At 38.2% G+C, this 15,385-nt stretch overlaps 1 protein-coding gene and 1 pseudogene across 6 annotated transcripts in view; one reads left to right on the plus strand and one right to left on the minus strand.

Moving 5' to 3' along the window:
* Window positions 1–14,497, minus strand: part of SEC22A (SEC22 homolog A, vesicle trafficking protein) — a 69,333-nt gene extending 54,836 nt beyond the window's left edge. For 4 of the 6 annotated variants that reach the window (XM_073231533.1, XM_073231534.1, XM_037013053.2 and 1 more), the window contains exons 1-2: window positions 14,374–14,497; window positions 10,776–10,976 (exon numbers count right to left, since the gene is read on the minus strand). In XM_073231533.1, coding sequence (XP_073087634.1) covers window positions 10,776–10,957 — 182 coding nt within the window. In that variant the 5' untranslated portion in view covers window positions 10,958–10,976; window positions 14,374–14,497. Of the gene's footprint in view, window positions 1–10,775; window positions 10,977–13,962; window positions 14,334–14,373 lie in introns of those variants that run through there. The other 2 variants (XM_037013054.2, XM_073231535.1) reach the window with 2 other exon arrangements.
* Window positions 1,688–10,766, plus strand: LOC140848389 (mitochondrial import inner membrane translocase subunit TIM14 pseudogene; annotated as a pseudogene).
* Window positions 14,498–15,385: the final 888 nt, after the last annotated feature.

Below are 15,385 nucleotides of genomic sequence, written 5' to 3' on the forward strand. Positions count from 1 at the left end.
TAAGCAGAGCCTGGGACAACAGATTAACTCTTTTTAATCAGTCACTTAAACATCCTTTTACAGCACTGATAACAGAGCTGGTCTAAATGAAGGGCAGTGAACAGCATATAGACTCTAACTCCCGCTCCTGCACCAGATACTGCTATTCTGTCACAGCAATCTTTACCGCCAAACCCTGATCCATACTGAAGGCCCTCAACCCCCTTTTTTCTCTAATACTGTAGAAGCAGAATTTATCTGTTATTTTGGATTTAATATTTAGAACATATCACGACTCAAATATTGAAAAAGAATGAAAAATGAGAGGAAATACTGTACATAGTGTCTTATCCCAATCTTTGCCCACAGATACCTATGTCCCTCAAATGTAACTCATGTTATTAATTTCTTTTGTATCCTTCCAGTGAGAGTTTATGCATATGTAAGTAAATATAAATATATATGTGTGTTTATGTAGTGTGTGTGTGTGTGTGTGTGTGTGTGTGTGTGTGTGTATCTTTCTAAAAGACCATTCCAGGCAGACAAATGATGTGGGGTAGCACCTATTAATCATCTATTATTAATGGTGTGTGATACACTACTGGGGTAATTATGCTGATCTTAGGTTTCTGGAATAACCTGGAATTCCTTTCTGAAGTTCTACTTACTATGTAATCATTTGATGCAATGTTTTTCAAACTGCAAGTTATGACCCATTAGTAGGTCATAAAATTAGAAAGTGAATTACACACAGTGTTCTCTTAAAAATTGAAACAGAATGTAACAGAAAACACTGGAATGCATATTGTTCTATAAAACTTTTCAGTTTCCTATTTGTATATGGGTAGTGCTCACAAAGTAAAAGGTATCTCTTCTCATCGGTCAGAGTCAAAAAAAGTTTAGCCATAACATGTTGCATTTTTCTACAAAATTAATATATAAACCAAAAGCTGAGTATTTGTTTTTCTAAGTAATTTTATCTTTCAAAAAAAATCTTCACTGTCCTTGTCAAAATTTTTTGGCATGTCATTAGCATTCAAATATACCCAATAATAATTTGAATTGTGATAGAACACAATAGGTGATTGGCTATCAAACATTCAGAATTCCCAAATGGCTAGCTAGGAGTTTATTTATCTTTCAAATATATACTAAAACTTTGAACCCCATTTTTTTGTGCTATGGCTGGTTTTTACTTTATTTCCACATTGATAATAGACACCTACATGACAGCTTTTCCAATGGTTTTTTTACTTACACTAAATTTAACTAGAAAATTATTTGTGAATGAAAGGAAACCGTTTTTAGGATTTTATGTCAGCAATTTCAGAGTCTTTATTTCAAAGTCTTTATTTTTTATAATTATGTTCCATGATACTCTCTGAAAAGGCTATAAAATGTTCTTCAATATTATGGCTTTTCATGACAAATATAGCCTTATAATGCTGTCTTTCTTTGAAATGCAAAGGCAGTTTTCCAAAAGTACATATGGCTCAGTCAATTTACTTTTGTTATCAAAAGACTTTCTGCTTTTTCAACTATCACTGGGACAAACTGAACGACTCCCACCATTTCACTGAGGACCACTCATATGAAAAAGTCTAAAGTCACCTGCAGGCATACCAGTTCGTACATGCTTTGGCCTGTTCATCAGGCTCATTTAGCTCACATTTGATAGACCTGGCCTTTGTCCTTCTGCCTTGAAGAAGAGAAGTAGTAGTAATAGTAACAGCAGCAGGTACAGTTCACTGACCCCTTAGTATGAATGCGGAACCTTTGTTAAGTGCTTTGCCTATCTTACTTGATTTCATTTTCACAGTAAAGGGGCACTAGCTCCATTTTGCACATGAAGGAACAGAGGTTCAGGGAAGCTTAGTAACTTACCCAAGGTCACACACCATTAAGAAGCAGAGTGGCAATAAAGTTCTAACTCCAAAACTCACATTCTTTCCACAACACAACACCAACTTCCCTAGTGTATAGGTAAACCAATTTTGTCTTAATTCACCAACATTCTTCCACTTTTTCAAAATCACAAATCACTCTGTTTCTCCCTCCCTGGATTCCAGCCACACTAGTCCCATTCCAGATCCTTAAAGATACCAACTCACCCAGTTCCCCAACTCCCCATCTGAGAAGCTTCACAAATTCCATCTGCTTCATCTGCAATGCTCAGTTCTGACATGATCAATCCTACTCATCCTTCAGTTCTTAAAGTCCCTTCCAGAGCACACAATCTAAACTGAGTCCACCCCATGGTTACATCACATCAGCTGTTATTTTTCTTCATGTAACTAACCTAATTTGAAGTTATATACTTATGTGTTTATTTGTTGTAATGTTTCTTACTAATATCTATGTTCCATGAAAGAAGGATGATTTCTGTATGGTTCCACACTGTAATCTTAGCACCTAGAACACTTTGTGTTTAGCACGTAATAACTGTTCAATAAATTAGTTCATTCAGTTATACATGGTTTTGTTGAGTATATTGTGTACATATAATTATACAGCTGGCTGGTATCTAAAAGTATTTATGCAAACAGAAACCCAATAAATACTTGACTAAATGACAGAAGGGAGTATAACTTCATCTGATCTTCCTGTCAGTGTTCCCAGAAGGCTTTAGGGTTCAGGTTAGTGAGTTTCAATATCCCCTTACTTCAAAGAGGGGGCTGCTCTCAGGGACCACGTGGAATTACCTCTACAGTGAGTACCTCCAGATGGCTACAGAGTCTAACAGGTAAGTTTGTTCTCCTTTTATCACAGTCATTACTAACACACACACACACACGCAGACAGTCCTCTTTTCTCCACCTTGAGTATAATTTTTAAATTGCCATTGTTTTCTTCCTATTTTCCTCTGATTTCCCTTTTTATTTCCCTTCCACTTTTGGGCTTTGGTACCACTATATTTGGTCTTTATAGCTATTGCCTTTCTTTGGGCCAAGGAATTATCTAACCTCATTACCCATTTGGTTTCTGCACATACACTAGGAACTTCTTGAGGGAGTTCCAGGATCAAGTGGGTCTTAAACAGGTAAGTCTGGCAGAAATTCAAACTCTAGGAAAAGGGGATTTATCCCTTTCAATCACTTCATTAAAAACTAATTCTTTTTTGTGTCCCAGCAAGCCATACCGCAAGTTATTCCTAAAGTCGAATAAAACAAATAGTTTTAAACATTAAACTTTCTCTGATATCTAATTTTATTTATGAACTGTCAAAGAAATTTTACACATCACCAATTAAACACTGGTATTATTAGTACAATTCTAGCCTGCTTCATCAAACTAAATAGTGAAAGCAATCATCTTCCCCACAGCAAATACTAGAGCACCTAGCATATGTATATAGCATTTTACTCCATAGGCTCTGAAGTCAAAGACTAAGTCCCTGCCTGCCAGGAACTTGCAATACAGTATTAGGAATGCATTTAAAATGATAAAATGATATATTAAAACAAGATAAGGAAACAAAACTGCATTTTGTAGCATGCTAACTGAAAAAAATACATAGCCAACTATTTACAAATTGAGACACTAATCATATTTGCAATACATAATATTTTCATTCTGCAAGTATACATGTAGAAAAATCTGCTTATCCTTTGTAGCTACATTTGCCCAGTGAATAGCTTTCCTGGGGAAGAAAAGTTCTCTAGTAGGACATGCCATCTCTAATCTAAGTTAAAATTGCTAAGTATGAAAAAATATTATTTTCAAAATAACCTTCCACACCAAATTCTATTCTCTAAAGCAAAGTAATTAAACTTTAAGATATAAAACAGTTTGATACTATGAAAATGAGTATATCTTAGGGATTTTATCATCATTAAATATGTCTAGCAGGAAACAAGGTGAAACAAGACTTTGCCATCACTGGGAAGCTAAGGAGGTGAGACCTCAGTAACACTAAGCATCTACCACGTGCAGCATTCCATCAGGAACATCTTACATTCTCCCTCCTCTTTTAAATGGTCAAATTGAAATTATTCTCCAATGATGAAGAGCTAAATCATAACACATTATCCCATGAATAAAAGACTCATTTAGTCACTAACATTAACCTCACTAAATATGAAAATATTTATTAACAGGCAATATGCCAGGCGATAGCAACTTACAACAGAAAAGTAAAGGAGAATAAGATGATTTTAAGTGACCAAAGGTAATTAGCATTAACACAATCAGAGCCTTGGACAAAAGATAACAAGCAAAATTTGCCTTTAACACCCTTAATTTCTTTTTCTGCAGTTAATCTCCTGATTCACCCTTTCCCACTAACCCTTTCCCATTCACCCCCCAGAGAATGAAGCTCCTGACATTTTTAGATAATCAATCATGTGTTTACCTATTGGCTAAATTCCATAAGTTTATTCACGTAGAGCTTATTCTCCCACAAAAAGTGTATTGTAAAAGTAATTAGGTTCCCAGACTAGTTCATAAGCACCTACTTAACATACACAGTGCTAAAAAGCTGTCGATTTTACCATAATAAACAAGAGAAAAGTAATGTGATGCTAGCAAGGAGACAAAACAGGCAAGTAGGATACACAGGTTGCCTTCTTTCCCCAAGTGGTAGCAGCGGGTTGCATTCCCCTGCCATGCCCCTTCCTCACCAAACATCTGGTCTCCAAAGTGACAATGCTGTCTCATCCATTTTAGACCTCACACATACTCCATTCCTCGTATTTCTCAGCCCCAAAGGTGGGAGGGAGTTTCACTTAATTCTCTTCCCTGGTTAATTTTTCTCTCCATAAAAAGTAAGAAGAATTAGAATTTATTCTTCCAAGAGAGACATTAAGGGTAAGGGAGGCAACTCTTTCTTTTACCCGAGAATAATATGAATGCTGAAGCCAAAGACTGTGGTTCAGATATATCATTTATTCTCTCTGTGACTTTGAGCAAGTTTCTTTAAACGCTGTGTCTCAGTTTCCTCATCTGTTACCTAAGGGAGGTAGTACTATAATGCTATCTACCCAGTGTCCCTTCACTCCTTCCCTTTGCAGAATTATCTCCAGCCACACTACCTATTCTATGTGACTTTGGTAGAACTGCCCATCAAAGGAGTAGGCATGTGATCCAGGATCCAACTCAGAGTACCTTAGCGCTCTGACCACAATGTTAGTCCAGAAAGAGGCCACAACACAGCAAAGCCAACAAAATCTTTTTCTTGAAATATGGAGGGAGAAGGGTTGCTCAGCTGGAAATAAGTAAGCCTGTACAGTGTTTTCTAATACACGGAGAACACCTATCTGCAAAAGGAGGGAGACTGGAGAAATGAAAGATTCCTGGTAACATCTGAGTCCCTGGTTCCAGCCAGCTGAGAAGCTAGCCTGTCCTTCACAATACCCTTTTTTGCTTAAGCTAGTGAGTTGTGTTTCTGTCCTTGGCAAATAAAAGAGCTCTATTTATTAGCTATTCACAGAGCTGTTGCAAAGTTTAAGTAAAGTGCCTAGCAAGTGAAGGTACTTAATAACTGGGTTGTTGAAGTTACTACTCATGTAATCAGAAAGTAACACCAAAGAGTAAAAGAAAGGCACTGCCAGAAACTAAATCCAAAGAGGCAGGTAAGCCTAAAACAGCATTCCTAGTGATGTACCAGTTTGGAGACAAATACGGAGAAAGTGAATCCTCAGGTAAGGAGAGAATCTCTGAGGCTCACAGTCATTAACAGACTCAAATAATTTCATGGTGAAAGAACTAAGGAATTGCACTGAAATTCACAACAGAGTATGATTGACCTCCCAAAAGTTTTTTTTTTATAAAATCAGTGTCTCAATGTTTAAAGATCTAAAAAATGTGTAACTATGATATTTAAACCCCCAAAATTAATCTCAAAGTTTTAAGATCTTGTATGGCACAACTTATTTTCATATATTAAACATTTATGACAATTCAAGGAAGGTATCCTTCAACCTATGAAACAGATGAATTACTTAAAATTTTATACAGAGAGAATTGTATGATTACCATGTAAAGTACAAAGAAATCACAAAACTGGATTATGCACCCCTGTTCCCAATCAACAAGTCAAGTTGAAGAATTCTGGACAAAATGAAACCTTAGACCAAAGTCTATGGCATTCTGAACACTGCCATACCTCAAAACAGCCATCCTTCACTTAGCAGCTACTATGTTACAATATGCACAGCATTGTGCCAGCACAAGACATGCTTCACAGAATGAGTTCTATTTGCTGAAATGCAGTACTCAGCCCTGCAATCTGATGAATTTCATCATTTTCCCAATACACAGAAGGAGAAAATTAAAGGAATTTTATCTATTTTAAATGTAAGTCCTCTAGTTTTTTTCTCAAAGACCTGGTCTTCCTCTATCTATTCAACTAGAATCCAAGGTGAGGTACCACTTGATTTAGCACATAATTATACATTTAGTTACTTTGTTTTGGTTCTCAGTGGCATTCTGCAAAGAGAGCACCTCAATTTTCTGAAAACCACAATGCTAAGAGATGAGGAATCAAAAATAATATAAGCCATGGCAGATCAATTATCTCAATGAGTTACAATCTAGTTAAGGAGCGTGGATATAGAAGTTTTAAAATAAATTAAAAATAAGAAAAATAAATAAATGATGAAAAAGTCAAACAAGTGCTATATGCAATCTGTGAAGAGAGTGACACCATTAAAGAAATGAAATAGTAATAACAAGGAAAAGGTGATTCAAAAGAAGTAGCTATAAACTGGGCTTTGAAGGAAAGAGACCCATGTAGAAACTTGGCTAGGAGAGCAGAGAGGAGTCTGGTGCCAGTTTCAGGCTGTCCTACAATAGCACCACCGCAGATCTATGAGTTTTATCTAGCAAACTCGTGGTCAGAAAAAGAGTTGTCACGTGAGAATATTAAGTAAGTCAACTAACACATGAAAACACACTCCCAATTTTATACATTTCAATCTAAATTTTTCATAGCATGAAAACCTCGGTAAACACGAAACTAATGAACAATACCTCTAATCCGTGATAGAAAATATATAAAATCTAGGTTCTTGTTAGGAACTAGAATTAAAAATCTGTTCAATCTTTTCAAAAACCTAGCTATAAAAATAACATGCATAGAGGCTTTTCTATGTGTGGTTCTGAAGGCCATGCAATCTATTTATTTCTTTAGACATTTCTACATTGTATTCTTAAATGAGGCCAGATTAGACCACTGCTGATTCATCCCACTGCTAAACTCTCATAAAATTGCTTCTTGTACCAATCCATTTGCATACACTAAGGAATTAATAGAAAAATCATAAAGAGTTTATTGCTATGGCTGCTGAAAAATGCTACCCAAATGCTGTGCCTCTTTAGGTACATCAGGTCTCAGTTAACATGAAAGGCAATGTTTTTATCCAATGGCCACTGTGAATCCTATAAATAATCCATTAACCCCTTTTGTTTTGGCAACAAAAAAGATAAGAGCAATATTTGTAGCCCCTTTCAACACATGAACAGACTATGTAGTTTGCATCTTAAGAAGGAAATGTTACTTTAGTTTATTATTATCTTCCTACTTTACTTTTTCCTTCATATAATTCTCTTCCCTGTACTACTAAATCATATTTTTGTAAGTCGCTTTATATATTTTGTGGAATAAGATGGGGTGAAAGAAATTATTTAGATCTAGAATTCACAACAGTGAAACAGAACTGGAGGGGTATTAAGAATTTTACTACATTCTACTCTATTTTTAAGAGAATAAGGTACAGGAACAAAAAACATTTAAAAAGAAGTTGTTGCTTTTTTTTAAAGTCCAGGATATCTACCAGAATTAATATACATTCAAGTTAATCTCCTATAATGTTGACTTCTGTCTACAGCACTATACAGTAACAGTTAATACTCAAAATAATGAACAAGGGCACTAAAACAGTCTATTAAATATTAAAATGTTTCTAATTTTTTTCTCCAGAAAATAGAAGTAGGCTATCAATTTAGATATATTTGAACCACCACCACTACCACATTTTCCAGTTAAATGCTCAGAAAACCTAGTTAAAGATAACAATTCATTATTTTACCTTTACCTAGATGACCCAAGTTACTACGGATGTTCCCTAAAGTTCTATTGTGGGCCTTTAGAAAACTCAGTGAGCATTTTTACCCTCACAGTTTTAACTTCCATGTTAAAATTCCAAAATCTCTATCCCACCTCCAATGCACTACCTGGTCACAACAATTAAAATGCTCAAAATGGAGGCTGCCCATATCTGGGTGGTTTATGCTTGCTGGGGGTGGCTGCATAGCATCCTGGTAGATGCATGGGGTGGGTGGCTGCGGCCTCTGGGCTGGGATGAGCTGCACCAGAGCCATGGCCAGCACAGTGGTAGCAGTTGGACTGACCACTGCTGCTGCGGGATTTGCAGGCCATTATGTTTTGCAAGTCATGAAGCACAGGGAGCCTCAAGTAAAACAAGTTTTCCAAAGTCTGCCAAAATCTGCCTTCAGTGGTGGCTGTTACAGAGGTGGATTTGAACCCAAAATGACAAAATGGGAAGCCACATTAATACTAGGTGTAAGCCCTACTGCCAGTAAAAGAAAAATAAGAGCTGCTCATCAATGAATTATGCTCTTAAACCATCCAGACAAGGGAGGATCATCTCCTTATACAGCAGCCAAAATCAATGAATCTAAAGATTTACTAGAAGGTCAAGCTAAAAAGTGAAGCAAATGTATGAATTTTAAGTTACTAGTTTATGAGTACCAGCTTTTTATAATAAATGCCTCAAAGCTACAACTTTTAAAAATAATTTAGCACAAGCTAAATCAAAGCATTCATATAAATTTCTTATAAATGAGATTATAGAATATTTGGAAACTAATACTCCATGGATGAACACTATTTAAATTTTTTTAAATGCCCAAACTGGAGCTTCCTTCTCTTCTTCTTCTTCCTCACACCCCAAAAGCAACCATTTCCAAAGACCTCATTACATTCAATTCCAAAGCTTCAGTAATCTTTGTCCCTTTCTCTCTTCATTTCTGGTATTCCATCTTACCAATATTAACCATTTCTTCTTTTGAAGTGTCTTTGTGGTTGACATTTTCTTTTTCATTTGCACTTGTATTTTACTAGTTCAGGCCCTAATTATAAACTCACCTCTCTCCTCTCAGACTTTCCATTTCACCTTGTATTTCACTTCTCACCATTGTTTTTCATCAAGTCACTTCCCTCAAACCTACAGTAATAGCTTCCCGTAACCTATCATATCAAAGTGACATTCAGGATCTGGTCCCATGTTAATCATGTGACATTTCCCGTAACTATCCCTAAATCACCATTCACTACACCAGGCCAAATAAATTAATGCACCTAGCATGCTAAGTCACATGCTTCAGTTACTCTGCCTCTCCTCCCTACACCTGAAAGGTGCTCCTCTCTGCCTCAGGCAAAGCTTACCAATTCTTCAGGACACGGTGCATGTGTCATCTCAATAAGTAAGCCCTCTCCTTATTATACCCATATGAACCTTGTTCTGATGTGATTTTGTAGTTAGCACAATCAGTACCAAACTGTTCATGAGTTAACTGTTCTGTAAACGTTTCAAGTGTATATTCTCCAAGGCGGTTTTGTCCATCCCCAAGGTTTTAATTATAAACTGTAAGCCGACCCCCAAATCTAAATCTCTGTAGTAAACTTCAGACTTACACATCCAGCTGCCAACCTGACAGTGCCATGGATGTCTGATGGGCATCTAAGACTTAATATGTCCAAATAGACTCTTGATTTTATCTCTGGAATACACATCCTCCAGTTTAATTTCAGCCTTATTCACCAAGTAATTATGGACATTCTCTAGGTCAAAAATCTAGAGGTGACTCTTGATAATTCTCCTCCCCTCACATGCCATTTCAATCCATTAGGAAGATTTGTTGATGCTACTCCCAAAATATGGCGCAATCCAAGCACTTTTCATCATTACCCTCCTTCAGGTCATAAACATCACCTCTACCTGAACCTCTCCTAGAGTCTCCTAAATGATCTCTCTGCTTCCACTCTTTCTCCTGTAATGCCCGTTGTTCACAGAGTAGCCAGGATGATCTACTCAAAGCCAAAATCAGAATACATAATTTTCTAGCTTAAAACTCTCCAATGGCTTCCTATTGCATTAGACTCAATCCAAACTCTCTATCACAGCCTAGAAGGCCCTACATAAACTGCCCCATTCTTACCTTTTTGACCTCACTTTCTGCCACTCTATTAATTGTCTACATTGTTTCAGTTTTCTTTCCATCCCGTTATCTGTATGGAAGGCCCTCTGCACTGACTGTTGCTTCTGAGTTGCTCTTCAACCACAGCATCCTTCATATGACTATCTTCTTCCTCATCTTTAGGTCACCCCCAAATATCACCCTCTCAGAGAAGCCCTTGGCCTCCAGTTTTACTTTCTTTATATGCAATAGTTATAAGTGCTTTCCTCTCTCACTACAATGTAAAGTTCTTTAGTTCTTTGAGGGCAGGTCTCATGTACAATTTTTTTATATTTCCCACTACAGTTGCCAGGACATATAAAAACACCAGTAAACACCTAGTTATCAACTTGTAACACGGAATATCTGTGATTAAAAACCTATAAAATTTTCTAAAGCCAGATATAAACACAGAGACACTGCAAAAAGGGGGATGACACAGTGACCACTATTTGGTGCAAGTTCAGAACCACATGATTCTTGACTTGAACAAGTTTTCCTAAACTAAGCAAAGCCTAATTTCCATTGCAACTACTTAAATTTCATTAAAATGACAAACAATAAGCAAGTGATTCTAATGGAGTAAACTCAAGTCTTACTTTATATTATAATGTCCTGTTTTCAGTGTACATCTATCAGGCAGCTGAGCAAGTTTCCTCGAGAGCACTTTAAAATACTTTCTGCATTCCTGCACACCTGTGACTTGTTCATAGTCAGTAGAAGCAGAAAGTGGCAGTCCATCTCTGACACGAATGACTGAGGCAGATAAAATCATAGACATTTCAACTGACAGAGAAGACCTAAAACAAAATGGACAATTTGGGTTAGATAAAAACTTAAAACAAAGTTGATAAGCACAGGACAAAAATGTTCAACTCGCTAATAATCAAAGACATACTAATAAGAACAACATACTATGCTTTCCTTAATGAATTAGATTTAAAAAAAATACTATTACTTGCTTCTTTGTGGCATTCTCAGAAGATGCTAAAGAAAATACTGGAATAAACACCATTCTCAAAACAATTTGGTGCTATTCAACAAGTTTAAAAATATTTATGCCCTTTGACCTCAATAAATTTAAATATATAACCCTATCCTAAGGAAAGTAATCAGATTCAGATAATTAAACAGATACTTTCAACAGAAATAACTGAGAGCAACCTAAACATGCAATAATAAGGAAAAGGTTAAATAAATTACAGTATACCCCTATGATGGAATATAATGAAGCAACTAAAAGTTATGTTTGTGAAAAAAGTTTAATAATGTGATAAATGCTTATATATCAGGTAGAAAAAATGCAGGATAAAAAATACAAATGTTGTTGTAGAGAATAACAATGAAGCAAAACTGAAGGAACAAAACAGCAACAGACTCACAGATGCCAAGAACGGATTAGCAGTTACCAAAGGGGTGGGGTGGGGGAGGGCAGGAGAGAAGGAGAGGGGATTTGTGGGGTATTATGATTGGCACGCATGGTGTCGGGGAAATCACGGGGAAGACAGTGTAGCACAGAGAAGGCAAATAGTGACTGTGGCATCTTACTACATTGATGGGCAGTCACTGCAGTGGGGTAAGGGGGGACATGATAATATGGGTGAATGTAGTAACCACATTGCTTTTTTCATGTGAAACATTCATAAGAGTGTATATCCATAATACCTTTATAAAAAAAATACAAATGTTATTTTCCATAAAAACAAAAAGGTAGGGATAAATGAAGAAACAGATCCTGGAAGAAAACCAAAATTAGAATAATGCTTTTCTCCAGGAAATAGTATTATGGGTAATTGGTATCATTTTATAATTTCCTAAATTTCTGTAATATTCCACAATGAGCATATATTACTTTGATAATCAGAAAATATTTTTAGTTAACATAAATTTAATGTAAAGGAATACTGGTTTTAATATTGTTCTCAATCTGTTTACCAGAAAGTAAATCATAATGACCTCTTTTATTATATTCTGATTATGCCTTACAAAAACTGATAAAAGAACTTCATAGGCCAGGTCTGAAAGAAATCAGGTAAACAGAAACATTGGTAACAAGTATATAGTAATTCTCAAATTTTAGCTTATATAAAAGCCACTGACAGTTTGGTTATAAATTCAGATTTCTAGGCCCACTCCCCAAAATTCTGACCCATTGACTGAGAGGTGGGGCTTGAGAGTCTTCAATTTAGACTCCAGGTACAATGCTTATTGCCTAAGGATCAGACTTGTAAAAACGTTGAACTAAAACATAATCACAGTCTGAAATTAACTGATAACCCTTTCCTGCCAGGCCATCAGAGCCCAATACCATTAAATACTTCTCCTTCACTAACAGTAGGAGCAACTGGTGAAAACTGAAAAATTTAGTTAACAATTTCATAGGCTTTCTTCAAGATATTGTAGCCCAGAGACAAATCCTTACCTGCCTAATTCAGCTAGGTCAATATTATCTCATTCCAAAAGTGAAAAATGGAGTTAGTAATATATCAAAAAATATCACAGAAAACAAACTGGTACTAAGTTGAAAATCAGTAGTCCCTAGTTTTCATTGCGGCGTGGAGTCCAAATCTGACAGCCCATTCATGATGGTAACTGACAATAAAAATTAACCCAAATAATAAAGCTAATGCATTAAATTTACCCCCCTCCTTTTTCCTCTTTCCATGAGTAAAATGAGAGAAATGGACAAGTATTAATACGTCATTACTCTTTAAGATTTTTCTCCTCTGCTCACTTAAAAGGAAAAAAACCAACAGGAATTAAATTAGCCTACACCATTATGGAACCTTCAAACTAAAGTTCCAACATGACATACCCAAATCATTTTTTTCCCCTATTCAATCAAGTTTCTTTTCTCTTCTAAAAGCAGTAGCGAGAAAGCTGGGATCTTGCAAGGGATAATATCTGTATTATAAACCTCTTTTTAAAATTATTACCATGTTTTATTTAACTATTAAGCCACAATCGTAACATGCTGCCTAGTGTTAAGAAAGGAGGAAAGTGTCTTACTTCATACTCTTAAGCACTTATTATTTAAATATGAAACTAGTCTTTCCAGAAGTATACTGCAACACAATCATTCAGTTTCCAAACATCCATATTCTTGGGATTTAAAAGTAGACTGCATTCTTTTATGCCTGATTAACAAGCATCTATGGAGTGCATACTATATGTCAGGGACTATGCCAGACATTAGCAATATGAAGTTCTTACCATCAAGAACTATTTACCCAGATTCTTAACTACAACCTTCATATTCCAGAAATTGTAGGTACTGTTCAAGGTACTGCCTAACTGCTTATAATTTCAGCATGTGAGCAAATGCCAATAACGCAGAAGGAGATTCAGACGAGTTTCAACAAGTGCTGTTCCACCTGTTAGCTGGTCTGATGGCTGACACTTTAGCCCTGGACTTGTCTTGGCTGAACAGGAATAGGAGGTACTGGTTCTCAGGCTCTTGAACTGTCCAAGTGGATGATCCAAGAAACTAAGGAGATGAAAAGTCCAAAGCTGTTTTCACTGGCAGAGAGATTCAAGCCGGCTGGGGCTTGGCCTCCTATTTTGGAGCCCTCTTCCACCTGCCGAGACGATTGCTCAGGTCTCCCTTATCCCACATTGTTCCTAAAGTGCCAGTAGGGCCTTAACAGGTTTCCGTGAGCTAACGCGGGCAACTCTGGGCTCAATGCTCACTCAATTCCCACAAAACGCAAAGGAAGGCTCAGGTTCAAATCCCACCCTGCCTAAAAGAAACAAGAAACGCCGCGCCAAGCTCTCCGGGCCACTTACGGCGCCTCGGTGGATCCCCGTGTTTCTGATAGACCTGGGAGCCCGAGAATGCTCCCCCTACCTCTCCACCGCTGGCAGCCCAAGCGACCGTTTCTCCCCCTCGGAGCCCCTGCCCGGGCTGCCGCCTACTCAGGGCAGGTCGGCCGAGGGGCAACCGCTGCTCGCGCTCCCCGCACAACCAAGTCGAAGAGTACGAAGTCCCCGCAATCCCGCCCCTCCAGAGCTCCGCGGCTTTAACGACACCCGGCTCGCGCCCCCTAAGGGCTGGGTTCCTGCAGGGGGCAAGTCTGCAGTCCCGGGGCGGGGCCCGAGTTCGTGGCAGGAGGCGGGAAGAACGAGGGCAGCGGATGGCCAGGGGTCCCAGAGACCCTCAGAAGGCAGGAACGAGGGCTGGGAGGGGCCGGGCAGTACCTGTCGAGCTGGGACCCGCCGCTCCGAGTGACGCGGCCCGCAGTGCATTGTGGGGCTGGGGAAGGGCCTATCCGCGGGGCAGCCCCGCATCCAACGTGGCTGGCGGCCGCAGGATCAAACCCCACCCCCGTTCCCCAGGGGGATTGGCCCAGGCCAATCAGGTTCAATGGGAAGAACATACTGACCCGCCCTGCCCGGGCCTGAGGTAGTCCCGCCCCCATCAAGGAAAGATTGGTAGCTTTTCATCCACCTGCGCCAAGAGGTTGCCAAGGCCTTCGGTGACAGACTATGCTGCCCCTCACAAATAAGGCTAATCTCTCTCGCCTGCCGCCTGTATCTGCCGGCAGTTTGTCTCTCACACAGGCCCACAGCAAACAGTTATCCAAGGAACAGGGACAAGATTTCTGAGTGAGCAAGAAAATATCCTGCCTCATCTAGACAAGAAGAGGCACCTCACCTTGGCAGAGAAATGCCAACTACTGGCCTTGTAGTCCCTTCCAGCCTTGGCATCAGTCATGCATTATTAAACAAGCACTCATTGACCATGTCCCTTGTGCCAAGCAAAGGGTTAGGCTTTGGATTATAGGAGTGAACATAACACTGGATGGAATCTAAAGTGTAATAGGAGCAAGAGACGCTAAAGCATAAATCACTACCTAATTATAAATTGTGACCAGTACAATGAAGGAAAATCAGTGGGTGCAATGATGGATTAATTCTGGATTACCAGGGAAGAGTTCGTTGAAAAAGTACCTTTTGAACTCCTGGCGTATGAAGAAGCCTTAAAGAATATTCCAAGCCAAGGAAACATTTCATGTGAGGTTGTTGAGGCATGAAAGAACTTATGCGTTCTAGGAACTGAAAGGAAGTCAGTGTGGTTGGGGAATAGGGATCAAACTTGGTTTGAGATGAGATAGGGGCTAGACCATGCAGTCTCTTATTGGCCGCATTTTAGATTTTAGACTGTATTTTGGAAAGTATCCTAAAGAATGTGGGCAACTAATAGACACTG

Source organism: Manis javanica, chromosome 3 (assembly GCF_040802235.1).
Source record: "Manis javanica isolate MJ-LG chromosome 3, MJ_LKY, whole genome shotgun sequence".
Taxonomy (NCBI): Eukaryota; Metazoa; Chordata; class Mammalia; order Pholidota; family Manidae; genus Manis; species Manis javanica.